Below are 19,527 nucleotides of genomic sequence, written 5' to 3'. Positions count from 1 at the left end.
TCTATGGAGATTTATTAGTTACTTGTCTAATAATTGGCCAGACATTCCTCATTTTTTCCATAACTACAGGTGCTTTATCACTTACTACTTCTCTGTCCCACCTTGACTTCTGCAAATGATACCCATTATCTGTCATGCAGTTTACTCAAATGATGCCAGTTGCCTAAGATTCAGAGAACCTTCCTTTTTTAAACACTAGGAACAAACTGTCAGCGAATTATAGAAGCACCGATCTGTATATTAGTTGCAGGAAATGGAAGAATTTAGGAATAGATTTATATTCATGCTATGCTTTTGCAAATAATTTATTTTAAAGCTGTCTGCACCAGTTTTTTGCCTGTGTCAAAAACAGAACACAACTAAAAGTTTTGCAAAAAGGGACATCATAATCTAAAAATTATAGTAGCTGACTGACAGATGTTTCACTGACTTTAGTTACTAATACATCTGGAACACTTGGTTGGATTCTGAAACTAGCAGTCATTGGAGAGGAATTAATTTTCTAGTGAAAATATGGTGCTCCTTTAAATATTTATAATTTTTCTCTAAGATGGTGAATGGACACTTGTGTATGTCCTGTACATCTGATGGAATCTGTTACACATATACATTTTTAAAATAGACAGACATGGAGTAGACATTTAATTTTTATTTTAGACTTTAAAGATGTAGATTTGGATTTTGGGTTATAGCAGAAGTCTATCATAGTACTTTTATTGTTGCTATCTGACTGCAATGTCAGACACTTAGAACTAGGGAGGATAAGGCTAGGGAGAGACTGAGGATGACAATCAGTATACCAAGAAACAGAAGAAACTTGAAATTTCTTCATCTGGTCAGTTTTCTCTTGTGAAGACTTTAGTTCAAGTCCCAATCCTACAAACTCTTATGTACATGTGTAACTTTATGCACAGAGTGTTTGTTCCATTGAATTCAGTAAAACTTCTTGTGTAAAACTACTCCATGGGAGTGTTTGGATTGGTGCACTTGTATTATCCACTATTTACATGTAATATTTAAATTTGTGCCAGTGCTTTGTGGTAATCAAATTTGCTTGAGAAGCATATTTTGCACCAGTTTTTTAACCTTGCTAAAGTCTCCTGTGCAATTAGTTGCTTAAATTCCAAAATGAATGAATGTTCTCTTTCTGCATAAGTAAATAAGGTTTAAAAAAATATTACATGCCCTGACATGAGCTAAATTTGTAAATGACAAATACAGTACTAATGAAAAATTGTATTCAGTTCAGTGATAGTTACTCTGTAGTTGCTAGAGTGTATACCATACTATAATTATAAGAGTTCAAAAAAAGGTTCCTTATCAGGCACTTCACCTATGCAAAAATTAATACCTCTGCCCAACAACTTGGCTAGCAATGTATCAAAATTTTAGAATAAATTTGGTTTTCAACTGAATAAAAATGATTTAAGATGTATACCGCTCAGAGAGATTCTGCAACAATAAAATATTACTGTGACCATATGTTCAGCAGCTGAAAAGCATTTTGAGTGAGTATTGAATTATGATTTTTTTTTTTTTTTAAATGTAGGACATTGTACCGGTGGATGCCTCTTATGAGGTGAAAGAGCTGTATGTGCCAGAAAACAAGCTCAAATTGGCCAAAAGTGATGCAGAGACTCTGCTAATGTTGGAAATAAATAAGGTAGAGGAGTAATGGTATTGTGTTTGTGATTTGATTTCTGAAGCTGAAGCCAGAGTCTAATCTGTCATTCAGGAGGTATAGCACAGTACTTAAACTAGTTACACACTGTAACTTTTTAAAGATTGCTACAACGTCTGCTTTTCTGATCTTTTGGTATCTTTGAGTCTCCATGACCTCAAAACTAATTGTTAGCATTTTAAATAAATTTTAGTTAATTCCCTTAACATCTCTGTGACATGAGTCGGGTGGTCTGGATGATATGTTTTCTAGTTTCCTAAACAAAGTAGTCTCCTACTGGCCTTTTATCGATAGCTTTTTGTACAAGTTCTTAATTAGTTTACAAATGTCCAGGCTTTTTTATTTTTCTTAAAGACAGATTTATACTATAGAAGGTGACTTTGTAATTTCATCCTTTTTCTTTTTATTAACTAAGTTACATTTTTTTTTCCTGTCACTTATTTTTCTTTTATGCCTTTAGCTATCATGACCTCATGCTGCTTTTTCATCCCCTTGGCTTCCCTGCTGGATGCCTTGACCTACTCTGTTCTTATTTGATTAATTTACTACTTCCAGTTTAGATTTGAGCCAGTCTTTGAAAACACAGACTGGCTGCTTTTGTTCCTTGTATTCTTCTTTTTTTCAGAGGAATTGGGCCATGAGCCAGCAAAGCACTTAAACACAGACTTAACAGTAAGCACATGAGTTTTCCTTTTAACTTTTTAATGAGCTTACTAGTGCTTAAGCATATGCTTAACTTTAGGTGCTTTGTGGGATCAAGGTCTCAATCTTGGAAGTATGTCTTAAGATTTCCAGTCTTTTTCCACACCTGTGGATTTTAACTCCTCTCACTGCAGTTTACTAGATTCCTTGCTCTGCTGCCTTCTGTGAAGTTGTCTGTTGCTTTTCTGAATTAAAGTAGCTTATTGGTCACTAGTACCAAGTTTCCTTAGTCTCTTATTGTAAATAGCTTCCTCTCTCTTGGTAAGAAATAGATCAATCTAGAAAAATAATTCCCCCCTCCTTTTTTTGTTACTAAATACCAAACAAGTATACAACACAAGCTGTGGGAGAAATCTGCATCTTAATTGTCTCAACATATGAGGTAAACAAAGTAATAAATATGTCATGTACTTGTATTACGTGCTCTCTTGCACAATGGACCTGCCCAAGCTCAGCAAGCTCTTCCTTGTGAAAAGCTCTTGACTCGGTCTCATTAATGTACATACAGATAAATAAAACAGTTGTGATACATCTCACTGTGTGGCCTTTACAAAGTATTAAGGGAGGAAATTCCCTGTAAACCGATATCAGTTTTAAACTAAAATAAGTGGTAGTCCGATTTATGAGGAAAAAGGGGAAAAAGTCTTAACTGCTTTTTGCTATAAAAATACCACTTCTAATGATTGAAATATTTTTAAATTACACCCAGGATTTTTTTTTTATGTGTTTCCCTCATCCTCTTGCTTAAGAATGTAAATAGCCCTGTGTACAAGACATGGCCTTTTTCATTGCAGAACTGTCTGAATTCTGCTAATTTGAACTACTAAAGGCCTTCAGTATACAACCTAATTGCAATTCATTTATTTCTAGCGTAGCATTGGAAATTCAGCTAATGCAATGCTGGAAATGTGAAAAGTAGCTCATATTTATAAATTGTGAGGAGGAAAAAGGCATTTTTTTTCTGTGAAGAGACTTGGAAATCTATGCTACTGATGATTAATGCTCTCTATTAAAAGCTGATCTGTACTTACATATACATTAGATTTAGTATGGAGGAGATAACTGTATTCTGAAAAAAAAATTCTCAAAGGTTACTTGGCTCAGTGCATGGAGTTCACTGGTGTCAGCTGACACCACTGCTTGGAGTTGACTGGTGTCAGCATGTGTGTGTCTGTCTCTTTACCAGGTGGATATGCAATGGGTGCAAGTACTGGCAGAGGGTTGGGCGACACCACTTAATGGATTTATGAGAGAGAGAGAATACTTGCAATGCCTTCATTTTGACTGCCTTCTGGATGGTAAGGCATTTCAGTTTAAAAATACTTTTTAAAACCACCCGAAGCAAACAGCTCTGTAGCTTTGTTGTGGTACATTGATTTGTCATGTGAGAGAACTGCATTAGATGTGTGTCCTCGCCTGAGGACAGAGAATCAAAACTTGCAAATGATTAAACTTAATATGAAATAATATCTTGCTTTTAGCTTCTGCCTTCTTGTTACTGGATTAGTTTTATAAATGAAAACCTTCCACAATTAATAATTATCTTCAGCAATGTATATGTCTTTCAAACTTTCCTATTCACTTTTGAAAAACTTTGTCCTTCTCCAGTCTCATTAATTTTTGGTAATCAGGATTACTGATAAATAACTGTTAGTGTATAGCTCTGGACCAAGATTGTCTAAAGACATGTTCTGTGGCTGTGCCAGAGTGAAGGGAGTGCAAAGTGATTCTCTGCTGAGGCTTGGAGCCATGGCAGACAAAACGAAGAAGAAAGTTCAGGCCCTTCTGGTCCCCTTTGAAGCTCTGCTGGACTCCAGCCCTGTCTGAGTTTGCTTTTGCCTCTTACAGCTCCCATTTGCTACAGAATGATCCGTCTCACCATTCTGCTGTTGTTTGTCTGCATGCTGCCTCCAAACATGTTATACTGTTTATCAAATGGTTCCAGATACATAGTCTCTCTCCATATAAAACCTCTACAATTAGATTATTTATTCTCTTTACAAATCCTCAAATGCTAACCTGTATAAAAATGCATCACTATTCCATTATTATAACTCTTCAGGTTTGCATCACCCTCTGAGACTTCTTTCCATTCCATCCATTCCATTCCATTCATCTTTGTCTCTCTGCCTGTGAAGCTCATTCGTATAGAGACTTCGGCTTTTTTTGCATCTTGTACGTGATTGAAATACTGTTGTTTAACAAAATATACATCCTTTTGTAGTGATACTATAAATGCAGCTAAAAAGTTTTAGTGAAAGAGTTTTAAAATGGTGGAGTATTTAATATTCTTTGGAAAAATATCTGGTTACTGATTTTGAAATAGAATGTATCTCTGTGTAAAACTGTCCTGCAATTCTGTTCTTTTGTCTGGTTGTATCTGTAAATGCAACTGCTTTCAGTATTGCCTCTGTTTCTTTCTATGATTCTTATTTAGGTTAGACACATGGAGAGAGTAGCAATGTAGGGAACATGTGGGAAGAAAGATGTTGGGGTGAGGGGTAGAAACAGCTGTACCCCTGTCAGTACACCTACAGTCTTTCCTTTGATCACAGATTTTTTCAACATTTCAGAGGCCTGTAGTTTCACAGATGGTCATTTGAGGGCAGGTCCTTCAGTGAGGTAGAAAAGAAACTTCAATTTTGAGTTTGAAGGTAGAGAGGAAATGTAGTGCCTAAGGAGGTGATAGCAGCCATTTGGCAGTGTGTGTTTGGTGGTATTCATTTTGAAACATGCCTTTTTCCCAAATCACTACTTCTGTTCACCTGTTCGGTTCCTTACATTTTTCTTGCATTTGTGTATTACCAGTTAATTACAAGCTAAAATTATTTTGTAACAAATAAAATGCATTCCCCCATTTTCCCCATTCTTTGTGTGAATAAAGTTTACTTCAGCACAGTGCAATTTCGAAGCCCGTAGCCCCAAAACTTTCCCTTCATGGCTTTAGTTTGCAGCCCTAGACTTGTCACAGTTATAGAGCAAGCTGTGCTTTAGACCCCTTTACAGTTCATCTTGAGTACACACCTCAGGCAACAGGCTATGCTGCCTTCACCTCTCTAGGTGGAACCCCATGGTTCTATCACTGCTACACTGGATCTTTGGGGTGTGGCCCCCACTATGCCCTAAGGCTACTTAACTTCCAGGGTGTTTGTATGCATTTTTTAATGCAATGTTGCTAACCCTGTAGCAATTTTTGACCTTCAAGTGAAATATTAGTTATTTATTATTGTTTGGTTTTTTTGCAATCAAACCTTAGTGGTGGGCAAGTAGACTGGCTGATAAAAGGTTTGACACTTTTGCAACACAGGTTTCAGAGTAGCAGCCGTGTTAGTCTGTATTCGCAAAAAGAAAAGGAGTACCCGTGGCACCTTAGAGACTAACAAATTAAATTTGTTAGTCTCTAAGGTGCCACGGGTACTCCTTTTCTTTTTGCAACACAGTAAATGTTTCTCTTTTGTAGAACTAAGTGCTTAATAAGTGCTACTTTATCCTTTGTTTGCTTTGGAAAACAAAGAATCTGGATACTAAGACTAAATTCTGAGTGCAAGTATGCAGCACACCTTTCATTTCAGATTATATGAGAGACTGGGAATAAAAAAATACTGCATTTTCTCTTTCCAGCCAATTTCATCATTTTTAACTTTCTGACTCTAGGGGCAGGTTTGAAAGGTTTCTAAAATGTATTGTTCAAAGATGTGAGTTTAGCATAGGGCCAGAGGTGAATTCCTAACCCCACTGAATTCATTAGCCAAATTCCCATTGACTTCAGTGGGGACAGGATTTTGCTCTAGGTGAATACCCTGGAGTTTCTCATTCTTATGGTAAGTATGGTAAATTAAGACTTCAAGCTTTTGCAGTTAATTTACAATAACTAATCCACTAGTCTCTCATAACCTAATTCCCTTGTTTTTGTGAAGAAAAATAAAACTTCCAGCATGTAGTAATGAAGTAAATCTTTAAAAATGAAGAGCACATGTAGTTTTAGAATTGACATGCTCTAGGCTAGTTTTGTGGGAAGTTGACAGTTGATAAGATTGCAACTAAACAAACATATGCTAAATGTCTGACCAACTCAGTTGTTAATCTATTTCGAAACATATGGGTTCAGGTAGTTCAGTCTGAAAAAATGTTGGTTCTCTAAATATTATAGTAGTAAAAACTTAACTTTTGAATTAATTGAATAATATACACTAGCTGTTTTGATGTTTTTGACCACTTTCTATTGCATTGAACTCTCCCAAGCATCTGAAGTACAACTAACCAAAAATGTTAGTGGGAACCAGAGGTTAAAATGCAGATTTGTGCCCAGATGATTTTTAGATGATCTTCTGATTTTAAAAGGCAACGTTGAACAAGAAGCAAAGAGCCTCCTTTTACTCCCTGAATGTCAGTTCTGGAACCACATACCCTAGTATGTAAGGCGGTTCTGGCAGCCATAAAACATGGACTATCTTTAGACTCCAAGTATTTGTGTCCAGCATCAATCTTTTGACAGATAGTTCTGTCTGTGTAGATTAGAAGGTTTTTGATACCACTTTCATTAGTGCACATGTTCATTGTGGCACAACCAATTTTTAAACACGCTGCTTCCTTCTCAAGACTTGGTGCCTAAATTACTGTATAGCTACCATGTATCTCATAGAGGAGCACAATCTCAAGTATTTTATTCTAAAATTTGCCCCTTTAGCACCAGTTAAGTGTAATTACTTGAACTATGTGTCATGGAATGTATAGCTTGTATTATAACTTGTTAGAAAGAGAAGATTGGGTTTTCATATGTCATTTGGTCACCATTTGTTAGGTGTGTATTCTTTATCCTACAGGGGGAGTTATTAACCTATCAGTGCCTATAGTGCTGACAGCTAGCCAGGAAGACAAAGAGAGACTGGATGGATGTACAGCTCTTGCACTGGTGTATGAGGGGCGTCGTGTGGCCATTCTTCGTAACCCAGAGTTTTATGAACACAGGAAAGAGGAACGCTGCGCCAGGCAGTGGGGAACAATATGCAAGGAACATCCCTACATCAAGGTTGCTTGAAAGTTATGTTATCTAGCTCTAATTAAAGCTATCCTTTTTGTAGAGTTATAGTTGCAAATGGAGTAGAGTTGACGCCAGCAACTGTTTACCTGGACCAAAATTCTTTGCTCTTCTGTTTAATTTTTAGACAAAAGTAAAGCTTTTACTGTTCGATGCAGCTGATCTCTATTGCGTACTCTTCACTTGTTAGTGTGGCATTCTAAAATCAGTGAGTGATCTGCATGTGAAACGTATAAACTGTGCCACAGAATCGGCAATAGATCAGAGAAGAGAACTTTCTCCTTGGGTACACTTAGGAAATGCAGCCTTCTGTTTAAGGTGGGCCCAGATGGGTCATCAAAACTACTCAAGCAGCAGATGCACATATATATCCTCCCTAAATGTATAGTGGGTGGTTTTGAAGGTATTGAAACATTTAGTGTTCCCTTCCATATAGATAATTAACTTTCCTGTCTCCTTGCACTCTGCCTACCACAATGCGTGTTCTGATCATTGAGTAGTCTTCATGGCTGTGTCTTAAGGTTTGTAAACTCTTTGTGTTAGGGTTTGTAAGCTCTATGTGGATACTGCATTAAAGATTACCTCGGTTGTCCCCAGTTGAGATGTTTTTTGAATAGTCTTGTTGGCATACTGATGACTCAAAACCAACGTATTTTTTAAAAACTCAGACTAACCGTGAGTTTGTCCTAAAAAAAGGACAAGTTATTGATATGTTTAAAAAAATCTATACAACTAATTCTTGCACAAATTTGAAAACTGCACACTGCCCTACTTTACATTAGCCTTTTTAATAAGAGTGCCATGGAACATTCTTGCGGGAGTATGACTGTATCTGGAATATTGCATATTTAGTTGTAGCTAAAATTATTTCAATGATCATGCGTTCCATCCTGTACAATGACAGGTCTGGTGGATATGACGGATGGTGAGATTGCAAGTTCAGTGAAAGCTGACAATTATATCGGTTAAAGAAATCCAAGACAATGGAATGCATACAACAGGTGAATGCCACCTTATAGTATGCCACCAATCGCAATATGACTTGGTTAAGATTGGTGTAGAAAATATGAGCCCTCTTCTCATGTCTACTTGGCAGCTTTGCACCACATTATCAGCCCAGAAGAGTGGATCTGGCCCCTGAGAATTCCCCTTAGTTAAGAGGACTGTCTAGGTGGCATAGAGCTGGTATAGTAGTTCCCATGTTTTTCACATGCCCCTTTTTTTTCTGCCCTTGGGCCTCCATTTCAGCAGGCTTTTTTGCAGAAAAGGGCACTATTTTGGCATTCTTAAATTGTAGTGATCCCTAGCTTTGGAGAACTGGAAGCCCGACATAAATTAGATTTGCCAACAGGTGCAACTTGGCTGGAGCAGATATTCTAGGCTTTGTTACATCAATATCCTGATTTGTGTCATTTAAAAAAAATAAATCCTTTATTGTAACATTTTGAATGCAGATGTGGCACAAATTTTGTATTCTTCAAATTCCATAATGCTGGAATTTAAGAATAAATTTGTTCACACAATTGCTCTTTCGTACAACAACTGGGCAGTTACTGGCTCATTTGCTCATTTGTGTATCCTTGCAGAAAGGCAGCTCTAGCCTTTCAAGGATGTGAATTTCATATTTCTGCTCTGTCTTCTTAAAATTTGCCATAAATTAATATTTGGTGATAAAGGATGAGATGACACTACTTCAAAAGTTATAAATAGGTAAATACCTCTTATGACACAGATCAATAAAAGTCAAGGCAAAATAAATCTAAAAACTTTAAAAATCCTTAAGATTTCAATTTTATTCATAAATGTAATTCATTGTAATAGATGAGTAGTCAATCAAAACTTTATTTCTTTATTTGCTACTAAATGCTTGTTACTTATTGATTTTGGGTTGACCAGAGCTTTTGTAGGCTTCATTCCATTACTGGGAGTAAGAATTTTGAACAACCAATTAAATGGTATGTGTCCTGAAGTAGGAAGCTTCCCAGGCATCTGCATCTTTTGGCTGTGGATGTTGCATAATTACACTGGTTAAGGTGTTAGTTACTTTTCATTTCTATGCAGCAATGCATTATGCAGTATTTTGAAGAGAAATACACATGCCAGTCACGGTTTAGTTATTCTCACCTTCTTTGCCCTACACTGTAACTGATTCAGATCACATTTCAGTGATTTTAAAAATTACCACTTAGACTCAGAGTCTCTAAAAATAGAATTAACTCAAAACAGATTTTAGTAATTGCATTGAAGTGCAATCCTTTGGATGTTCAGCTGACAACTGTCTTCTGTAACTGAAGTGTTTTTGTTTTAATTTATATGCTGACAAAACCTCTTCCACTCTTTCTTCTAGATGGTGATGGAGCAAGGGGACTGGCTTATTGGTGGAGATCTACAAGTCCTTGACCGTATTTATTGGAATGATGGTCTTGATCAATACCGTCTCACTCCTGCTGAATTAAAGCAGAAATTCAAAGAAATGAATGCTGGTGAGCCACTTTTGTAGCTGTATCCTAGTATTCTCCATATTATCCAGAAGCTTACTGCTGCAAGACTGAATGGGCTTCTTGCCCAGGAGGGGCAAACATCATTTGTGGGACATGTATTTTGAAAATGTTTTCAGTATCTTGGAAAAACTTGAAATTCTGTCTTCTAGATGAAAAATTGGCAGACATATTCTTTAAAATTTGGGTGAGCTGTACTTGCCCAAGGCATCATAGCAAATCAGTGACCACTGAAGACGTGTCTTCCCAGTACCTTCAGAAACCCCTAGACAGCGCTCCACAACTACATTCCACAACTCAAGAAAAGAAAAAAATAACGCTTGTGGTGCAGCATGATTTTAAATGATCATAAGGAAGATGTACACTAAACCTCTCCCCAGTATGTTCCCAGCTGGATAAAAGAGTGCAAGTCTGATTGATTGATTGATTTTAATTCAGTTCTTCAGAAAGAATTCACTAAGCCATTGCAATATTGAGCCAGAAAGGTAATCTTCAACAACAAGCAAGTGCCTTTTTCTTCTTCCAGATGTAACAGAGAGCCTGACTGACTGTTTTGAAAACTTTGTTTTTGTTAGATTAATGTGGTCGTCATCGTCTCCGTGGGGCCCCCCCCCCAGAGAACTGGATTAGCTTGACTAACTAAAGACTGAAATCTGAACTAGTTGGAGAGGAAGCCATGTTTTGTCAGGCTGTCTAAAACTGTGTGAGTGTGTTAATAGCTGTGAAATTCAGACTCCTGACAAACTCTTGGTGGGATGGAGGTTGGGTACGTGGCTTTTTTCTGTGAAAGATTTGACATCCCTGATCCTTCAGTTGAATGCCAAGAACGCTCCCGCTTCAATTCCCTAGTCTTCCCTGGTTTTGCTGGACGACTTCTTTGAGGACAATTGGTATTCTGATGGCTTGAAGGGGAAAAAACAAAAAAACAAAACCCTTTCTTAAAAAAAAATCTTTCAGACTCCTTTGTAGTCATAAAGAACCTACCCTCTTCCCTCCTCCATCCCCCCCCCCCACAAAAGCACAAGTATCAGGTTTTTTTCGGGTCGCCTTTGATGACTGCCTTTAAAAGAGCCAAATATTATTGGTGTTCTGTAATTCTTTGGAATGCCTTTATTGTGTTTTTCCTTACATATTATCTTCATTGCCTTTACACTCTTTTAATTAAAATTTATTCCATGCTGCTCTTTGGGAACAAAACACATGAGCCTTGCAAGGAACTAGCATAACAAAAGGTATTGCAACTCTTTTGGAAGTATTGGGATCCAATTACTAGCTTCACATCAGAGAAAGTAACCATGTTTTAGTTTTATTTGTTTTCCATTTTAGAGGTTCATGTTAGATAAATAAGTAACAGACCAAGTGGTAATGGCTTGGCAGTAAAGTTGTTTGTCTTTGCTCTTCTAGTGGAGCTGCAACAAAGGGTGCTAAGAAAGAGCTGTAAGGTGTGAGAGAGGGAGGTAAAAGATGGGAACCCAAATCAGCATACGAATTTGAGATATAGAATCTTACTTATTCTTAGTTATCCAGTGAGCAGACAGACAAAACCTGTTATCCTGGCTTCATTATTTCCTTATAACGAGGTGGTGGTGCTACTGTGCAGTCATGCATGATCCTCATGTCATTCATGATTTCGTGAAGGAAAAAACACTGTGGTTTTTTTGGTTTGATGTATTGTTGAAATGACTTTAAGGTAATATTAACTCTAGTCTACCTGTGTCAGCTGCTTACACTGCATAACTCTACTATGGTGATTAAAGGTGGAAGAGACCTATTAGGTTGTGTCAAATCCCCTTGTAAAAGATAGGCTACATTCCTTTTATAGTGGTGGGCAGAAGGAAGGGGCAGGAAACGGGGGGGATATTAAAAGAATTCTACTGACATCTCAGATAGTCTGAAGACTGTGTGCTTCCTCGAGTTTATGATCTGGTTATTTTGTAGACTAGTTCATTAAGCCCTCCGTGTGCAAAGAACTTTCATGTTCTGGGATCACTGCTAATGTGATGCCTGTTTGGTAGAGTTCAGCAGCAAGCTACTGGATTTGGATCACTCTGATAGCTTTATATTCAACAAATGCCATTGCTGTTGCTTATGGAGAAAAATTTGTGTATTCTAGATAATATACTAGTGTATTCTAGATAATAGGGCTGCATGGGTTTGTGTATTACATAATAATTTCTTCTGTGGATATTATGTATACCTAAACCAAAACCAATATCTTAAATTTCATCCAGAATCCAATCGGTAGACCCTTGAGTAGATACAAAATTTATATCCGTGGATATCTGCGGAGTTGCAGAGCTCTACCTGTAAATGAGCAAGACCAGCAGGGCCATGTCCAACAATCGTGCCAAGAACTGCGGCAGCAGGTCAGGTTGCCACTTGCAGGAGCCGGGGGGAGGGATAGCTCAGTGGTTTGAACATTGGCCTGCTAAACCCAGGTTTGTGAGTTCAATCCCTGAGGGGGCCATTTAGGGATCTGGGGCAAAAACTGGGGATTGATCCTGCTTTGAGCAGGGGGTTGGACTAGATGACCTCCTGAGGTCCCTTCCAACCCTGATATTCTACGAGTGCCAAGCCTGGGCAGCTCCTCTGGCATGGCTGTACCGCCCCTAGCCCTACCCACTGGGGCGAGCACCAGGTTCACCAGTAGCTGTCCCTGGTCATGCTAGTATATGCAAGTGGCTAGCATGCTCCCAGACAGGAGATGCAGACCACTGCGTGGGAGGGACCATGGGACCAGCCAGCTTTCTATGGACCCTGGTTTTAGAACCTCTTGGTAACCAGTACAGATCATGGATCACAGCTGCAATGTGCTCTTGGAGAGATGCCCCACTCAGTGACAGACTTGTTTTTTAGTCTATTTTTCTGACTACATTTAATGGGGAGTAGCGCGGTATAGAGCTCATTGCAGTAGTCTAATTTTCTGAGTGATTAACATAATTGTATAGGCAATCCATTATAGACACAACTTGATAACCAAAACCTGGACTTATTTTTTGCCTCTGCCATGTGAGTAAGGTGTGAATCCATACTGTTTGGCTAGTTCCAAAATGCTGATAAAGTACATAAAGCAGTGATCGCAATTTAATATTGTTGAATCATGCAGCCTACTGCTCATGGTCTGAACTTCGCAAATAGTAACTCTAACCATTTTGGCCCTTTTTTCTTCCCATAGATGCTGTCTTTGCATTCCAGTTGCGCAACCCAGTGCACAATGGCCATGCTCTGTTAATGCAGGATACCCATAAGCAGCTTCTAGAACGGGGCTACCGGCGTCCAGTTCTGCTCTTGCATCCACTTGGTGGCTGGACAAAGGATGATGATGTTCCTCTGATGTGGCGTATGAAGCAACATGCGGCAGTACTGGAGGAAGGAATATTGAATCCAGAAACAACAGTGGTGGCTATATTTCCATCTCCCATGATGTATGCTGGACCAACGGAGGTAGATAAATTGTGAGAGTATAAAAACAATGCCAATGTTGCTCTGTAATGCTTTGTATTATTGCGCTGTGTATTTTTTTTTTTTTAAACTGGCAGTTGAGCCTTTAATAATCTTCTCTTCCTTACCAAACGGCACCACAGAAATCTCTTTCCTATCCAGGCAAATATCTATGTTTCTATTTTTAGAGGGTTTAAAGTGGGAGATGGGAGACAGAGCAGTGTCAAATTTTTAGATGCTGTTTACTTTTTTCTGTTAAAAAGACATGATGATATATTATCTCTTCACCTTTTCTTTTTAGATGAAGTTATAAAGTCTTTTAACATATTGAATAATTGCCAAAAAAACAGGTATTTTAGAGATCCTAGTTTTATGTCCCAATTAAAAATGGGACAATGGGGTGGGTGGATGGGTGTGAGTCTTTGGCAAACTTAATCTAGGGAGAATTACTTTATGGCATTGCATAAAAATGACTATGAAATAACTTTTGGCAAGATTTTATTTAAAGGTTTGCATTCAGATTGAACCCTCTAGAAGTTGTGGGATACAGTGAAGAGAATTAAATGTTGAGATCACAGATCACAGTTGAGACGTGTTAGCTAGGCACAGTGGGAAGGTTGTGCTGGTGCTTGTGGTGGATGTGTTGCCACCTTTCACTCAAACTAGATTCATGCTTTTTTTTTTTTTTTTTTTAAACCTCTTTTTTGATATTAACAATGTTCTTGCTTTTGGCTACTTCTTGTACTCTGTTGTGGTTTAAGAAAACCAAACACCTGTAAATTAAATCGCTTATGAATACAGTGTCCCTGTTTCCATGTTTTCCAAGTGAAAATCTTGTGTGTAAGAGGGATTTGAACGAACTCTACCCACAACCTTCAGTCGTGATACTGAATAAAATAAGAAACATCCCCTAATTTTTGCAGCATTTCCAATGACCTCAGAAAGCAGCCTGCCAGTAACGTATTGTAACCAGCTAAGGAAAAAAAAAAGACACTCTTCCTTTAATCATTTTCTGTAGGTCATTTAGAAGACATTGGTACCAGATTTGTTTCTTTAGCGCAAATGATTTACAGAACAACAGGCAGCTGTTAAGTCAGTATGGTTATCAACAGGATGTACATGGTTTTCCAGTCTGTAAAGATTTAATGGGCATGTTTTGTAGGCCTCTATTTAGCATTTTTGTACTTTAAAACCTCTTTTTATGATGTGTTGGGTAACCAGCTAGGAAACTATATTTGCAGTCCTGACAGTTATCTCTGAAGGAAAAGAATCACTCCAAAAAGGGCAAATGCCATATAAAAACCTTAACTGCTTCAACCACTGGGGAAGATGAGCACATTGTCAAGGAATATGAATGCATCACACTTGGACAATAGTTGCTGATTATGTTCTTGCCTCTCACACTTGCACTTTACATGATTCTAAAGCTTTTTGAAATTATTCTAATGAAACACCAGTTGTATCCTCCACCAGGTCTCATTGTGGCTGAGATTTCTTGGTTGCTATTAGCAGTATGATAGTATAAAACAGGGGTGGCCAGCCTGAGCCTGAGAAGGAGCCAGAATTTACCAATGTGCATTGCCAAAGAGCCACAGTAATATGTCAGGAGCCCCACATTAGTTCCCCTCCCATCGGCCAATCAGCGCCTCCCTCTCCCTCCCCCACCTCCTGATGAGCTCTTTTGTGGCATGCAGGAGACTCGGGGAGAGAGGCATGGCAAACTCAAGGGGAGGGATGGGAAGAGGGGAGGGGGGGCAGAGCCAGGGGTTGAGCAGTGAGCACACACCCCCACACCCCCTCCAGGCACATTGGAAAGTTGGCACCTGTAACTCCTGTTCTGGAATATACAAGGAGCTGCATATTAACTTCTGAAGAGCCCCATGTGGCTCCGGAGCCACAGGTTGGCCACCCTTGGTATAAAACATAAAATTTTCCTTTAGAGATCAGAAAAAGCCCAACAGCTATAGTGGCCCATCTGCATGTTGCTTGTGTAAGTGATGGTGTGTTCGTGGTGCAAATGTGTAAAATAGACTTCAGATGCTTTGTTTGTACCCATAGCTCTCATCAGCAGTGGAATCCGGTACATGTGCTGTCTAGCTGTGGTCAAGGTGAAAATTCATACCAGTTGAACAGTGGTAATTCTGTAATTAGTTTCTGGTTCCAGTATTTGTAGAGTACTTAGATACTATATGAGCTCCCATCTTAAATGTTAAATCCTGTATTTCTTGCCCTGTTAACACTGTTAAGACTTGCAGTATAATTTAATGCAGAATACAGTGTCATGCTTAGTACCTAACACACAGGATATTCATCTTTCAATAGGAGATCTGTGTATGAAGCAGCTGCAGAAGCAGGCCTTTGACTCTTAAAGCTGTAAAAATGCGAATTTACATTTTTTCATGTAAATGTTTGGAGTAGGAAGATGATTATAGGTGTCTGCAGAAGTCTGTTAAACCTAACTTTTTGCTGACTCAATTTTTATTTCTGCATGTTGCATGTTTCTAATGCCACAGTACCGTAACAGTATCACTCTGATTGATCTTCTGTATCACTTTTTCTCAGTGGTTGCCTGGTATTTTTCTTTTAAAACATTTTAACTACTGTCTAACACAGTGTGTCTATTTTATGTTATGTATGTTAGTTTATAGTTATTTTTATTAGAGGATAAGAATGTACTACACTCTTGGAGTCTTAAAAGGTCACCTGCCCTGCAGGGAATTTTCTAATTTGCAGGGTGAATTCTATTGATTTCCTATAAAAGACACACTTTTCCTCAAGATAGGTAGAATTTTAAGGCACCAAGATTGTACACTGAATGAAAACATGCACATGTACAAGGTGCTGTACTTGTTAAGATGTATTTAATCTCCCCCCACTTGTTCACATCAGAAGGATGTTCTGATTAAAGTGTGAAGATTGACAAACATGAGAATATTTCCCATTAAGGGGATAAATTGATGTCCGCTGAACTTCTCTATCATTTTCAGTCAGTTACTTACTATATATTGTACAGCTAAGCCACACACTGAAAATATTACAACCAACAATGGAAGAAGAAAATTTGCTTAAGAACTAATTGTATAACTGCTTATCCTAGAAGCCACAGAACTGCTACTTGGTTACAAAAAAATCTAGTTCTGAAAGAACCGAAGATATTTAATCAATAGGTGTTACTTTGGCCTATCAGAGATTACATCATAAAAAGACTCCAAGTGGTTTTACTCATAACACACTTAGATTGGGATTTCAAAGGTGAGGGAATTAGGTGTTCAACTTGCAGTGAAATTCAATGGGAATTGGATGCCTAAATCCCTTAGGCTTATTTGGAATACTAGGAAAAATATCTAAAACATACATGGAATCACGATATGTTACACTTTGGAATCTAGTAAGTATTACTTGCAATCTTTCTATCCACCTATTATGTTAATGAGGATTATCTACAGACAGAAGTTAAACAAGTTCCTCACTTCTCTAAAAACAGTTCTCTGTGTTTGGCTGTAGAGGAATGTCAATTCTATTCAATGTGGCATAGTCTACGCAGAAATTTCTTTTTAAAGAAAAAATTTCTGCCTTCAATAAATAGTTTAGCAAGAGGGAAAAAATGGCAAAGTTGAGCTGATGGAATGAGTGAAGCACTTGTAACTATGAACTTTACAAAAAGTAATGTAGGAAAAAAAAGTTGGCATGTCTCAGTTTTTAAAATGTGTGAGTGTATATAAGTGCATGTTAAAAACAAACAAACCTTGAAATATGTTTTAATATATGCTTTAAGATTGAAATTTTAACAAAAAGTCAGGAAATGCAAAGGTAAAGTTTCTAATAAGTGTTATTTCCTACCTTTTTCATTCAGGATATTTCAGTCTGACAAGTAATCAGAAATAGTGCACAGATGCAGTATGGCCATGTTTAAAATTGCTGTGGGAACTGTAACTTTCACATTTTCTGACTGTTGAGATTTGCAGTCTTAAAACTATTTTCCTTGATGTAGGGGAAGTAATTGTAGTAATGTTCTATTTTTTTAAATTCTGGAATCTTTCTGTTGACAACCTAGTCTGGAATATATTGCTAACAGAAATAGCAGTAACTTTGGAAATACACGAGAAATACTGTTCCTTTGTATATGTGACATGAGGAATACCCATCTTCTAAGACTCTAAGGGACGGATTTTCAAAAGAGCCCTGCATACAATAGCTCCTGTTTAAACACCTAAACAAAGTGGACAGATTTTTCATTTGTGCTCAGCATCTGTTGAGACTAATAGAGCTGCTGGGTACCGAATATTCTTGAAAATCTTGTCACTTTATTGAGGTACATAAATAGGTGCTGAGTTTGTAGAACAAATAGCCCCAATTTTGAGTACTGAACACTTCCGATATGGCGTCCCTACATCTTCTGGATCTTTGTAAGAACGGCCATAATGGGTCAGACCAAAGGTCCATCTAGCCCAGTATCCTGTCTTCCGACAGTAGCCAGTGCCAGCTGCCCCGGAAGGAATGAACAGAACAGGTAATCACCATGTGATCCATTCCCTGTCACTCATTCCCAGCCTCTGGCAAACCAAGGTTGGGGACACCATCCCTGCCCATCTTGGCTAATAGCCATCAATGGACGTATCCTCCATGAATTTATCTAGTTCTTTTTTGAACCTTCTTATGTTCTTGGCCTTCACAACATCCTCTGGCGAAGAGTTCCACAGGTTGATTGTGCGTTGTGTGAAGAAAGACTTTCTTTTGTATGTTTTAAATCTGCTGCCTCTTAATTTTATTTGGTGACTTCTAGTTTGGGTGCTTATGAGAAGCGAGGTAATAACACTTCTTTATTTTACTTTCTGCCTAATCGTCATGATTGTATAGGACCTCCAGTCATATCCCCTCTTAATCGTCTCTTTTCCAAGCAGAAAAGTCCCAGTCATTTATTAATCTCTCCTCTTATGGAAGCTGTTCCATACCCCTAATAATTTTTGTTGCCCTTTTCTGAACCTTTTCCAATTCCAATTAGGCCGCTTGCATGGCCAATGAAAACCTGTTCATTCCCTTACCTGTGTTTGTCAGTTTGGGCTCTTCTGTATATCTTGAAGTAGCTCTTGGTGAGAGCTGCTTTTTACACAGGAATAGCCGTACGGGATCAGACCCAAGGTCTGTCTAGTTCAGTATCCTACTCCATTAGCGGATCGCACTAGAAAGCTGCAGGCAACTTCTTGATAGGTTGATATGGGGTAATCTGGCCCCATGAAAGTCTCATCCTAATCCCTAATAACTAATCTGTCTTCAGCTCTGAAAATTGAGATTTCATCTCCTTTTTGCTGCAGAGCTATTCTCCTCCTTCATCACTAATGGGTAATGTTACCTGTGGAATTTTGGATGTGATCCAGTGTTATTGCTGGAGTCTCCAGGACTAAGCCTGCCTTTCAGATCAGGCCACCAGATCTTCTGCATCCAGTGGTATAGACAAAATAGCGATTCAATAGGGCGGGGGGGGTCCCGGGGAGGGGGTGGTCAGGGAACAAGGAGCAGGGGTTGTTGGATGGGTGGCGGGTTCTGAGGGGGGCAGTCAGGGACGGGAAGTGGGAGGGGTCGATGGGAGTGAGGGCCAGGCGGTTTGTGGGGGACAGCCTTCCCTACCCGGCCCTCATACAGTTTCACATCCCGATGTGACCTCGGACCAAAAAGTTTTGCCCATCCCTGGCCTAGGTCTTCAAAGTTGCTGCAGACAAGATGTTAAATCCTGCACCAGTTGGAATGCTAGGCATCCGAAAAACTTTTCATGAAGAAAGATTCACAGCTCCCTTTACAGTGTTTCTAGTGGCCTTGTGGGAAGCTTCATCTGCAGAAGATTTGCAAAGTAGGTTTCCATTCCCCTGTGGAGGTATCTACTCGTAAGAGGTGCTTACTGGGTTGGTTCTCAAATAATTCCTTTAAATACAAATCTCTTGTTGTATATGGGGGAATGTCTGTTTCTGCCTGTTATTCTATTACAGTAATTAAAACTCTATTTTATCCTTTCACTCCCTCCTTCTGTGGTACACTACTTCCCATTAGTGATGAAAGAGGAGAAAAGCTGTGCAACAGAAGAGAAATTTGTGACCTGGTGTAATTCGCTTTGTAGCAGATTCTCTCCTTATTCCACCTACCTGGTGGTCTGGTAAATGACTAGAATGCAATTT

At 38.5% G+C, this 19,527-nt stretch overlaps 1 protein-coding gene across 2 annotated transcripts in view; it reads left to right on the top strand.

Annotated features, from left to right (window-relative positions):
* The window catches only part of PAPSS1 (3'-phosphoadenosine 5'-phosphosulfate synthase 1), a 71,902-nt gene that overhangs the window by 38,486 nt on the left and 13,889 nt on the right, over positions 1 to 19,527 (top strand). For both annotated transcript variants that reach the window (XM_038399399.2, XM_038399400.2), the window contains exons 6-10: positions 1,550 to 1,663; positions 3,570 to 3,681; positions 7,207 to 7,412; positions 9,769 to 9,904; positions 13,095 to 13,363. In XM_038399399.2, the coding sequence (XP_038255327.1) occupies positions 1,550 to 1,663; positions 3,570 to 3,681; positions 7,207 to 7,412; positions 9,769 to 9,904; positions 13,095 to 13,363 (837 nt within the window). The remainder of the gene's footprint in view (positions 1 to 1,549; positions 1,664 to 3,569; positions 3,682 to 7,206; positions 7,413 to 9,768; positions 9,905 to 13,094; positions 13,364 to 19,527) is intronic.

This window comes from Dermochelys coriacea, chromosome 4 (assembly GCF_009764565.3).
Source record: "Dermochelys coriacea isolate rDerCor1 chromosome 4, rDerCor1.pri.v4, whole genome shotgun sequence".
NCBI classification, from domain to species: Eukaryota; Metazoa; Chordata; order Testudines; family Dermochelyidae; genus Dermochelys; species Dermochelys coriacea.
The sequence above is the reverse complement of the archived record's forward strand: the minus strand, read 5'-3'. Positions and strand labels throughout refer to the sequence as shown.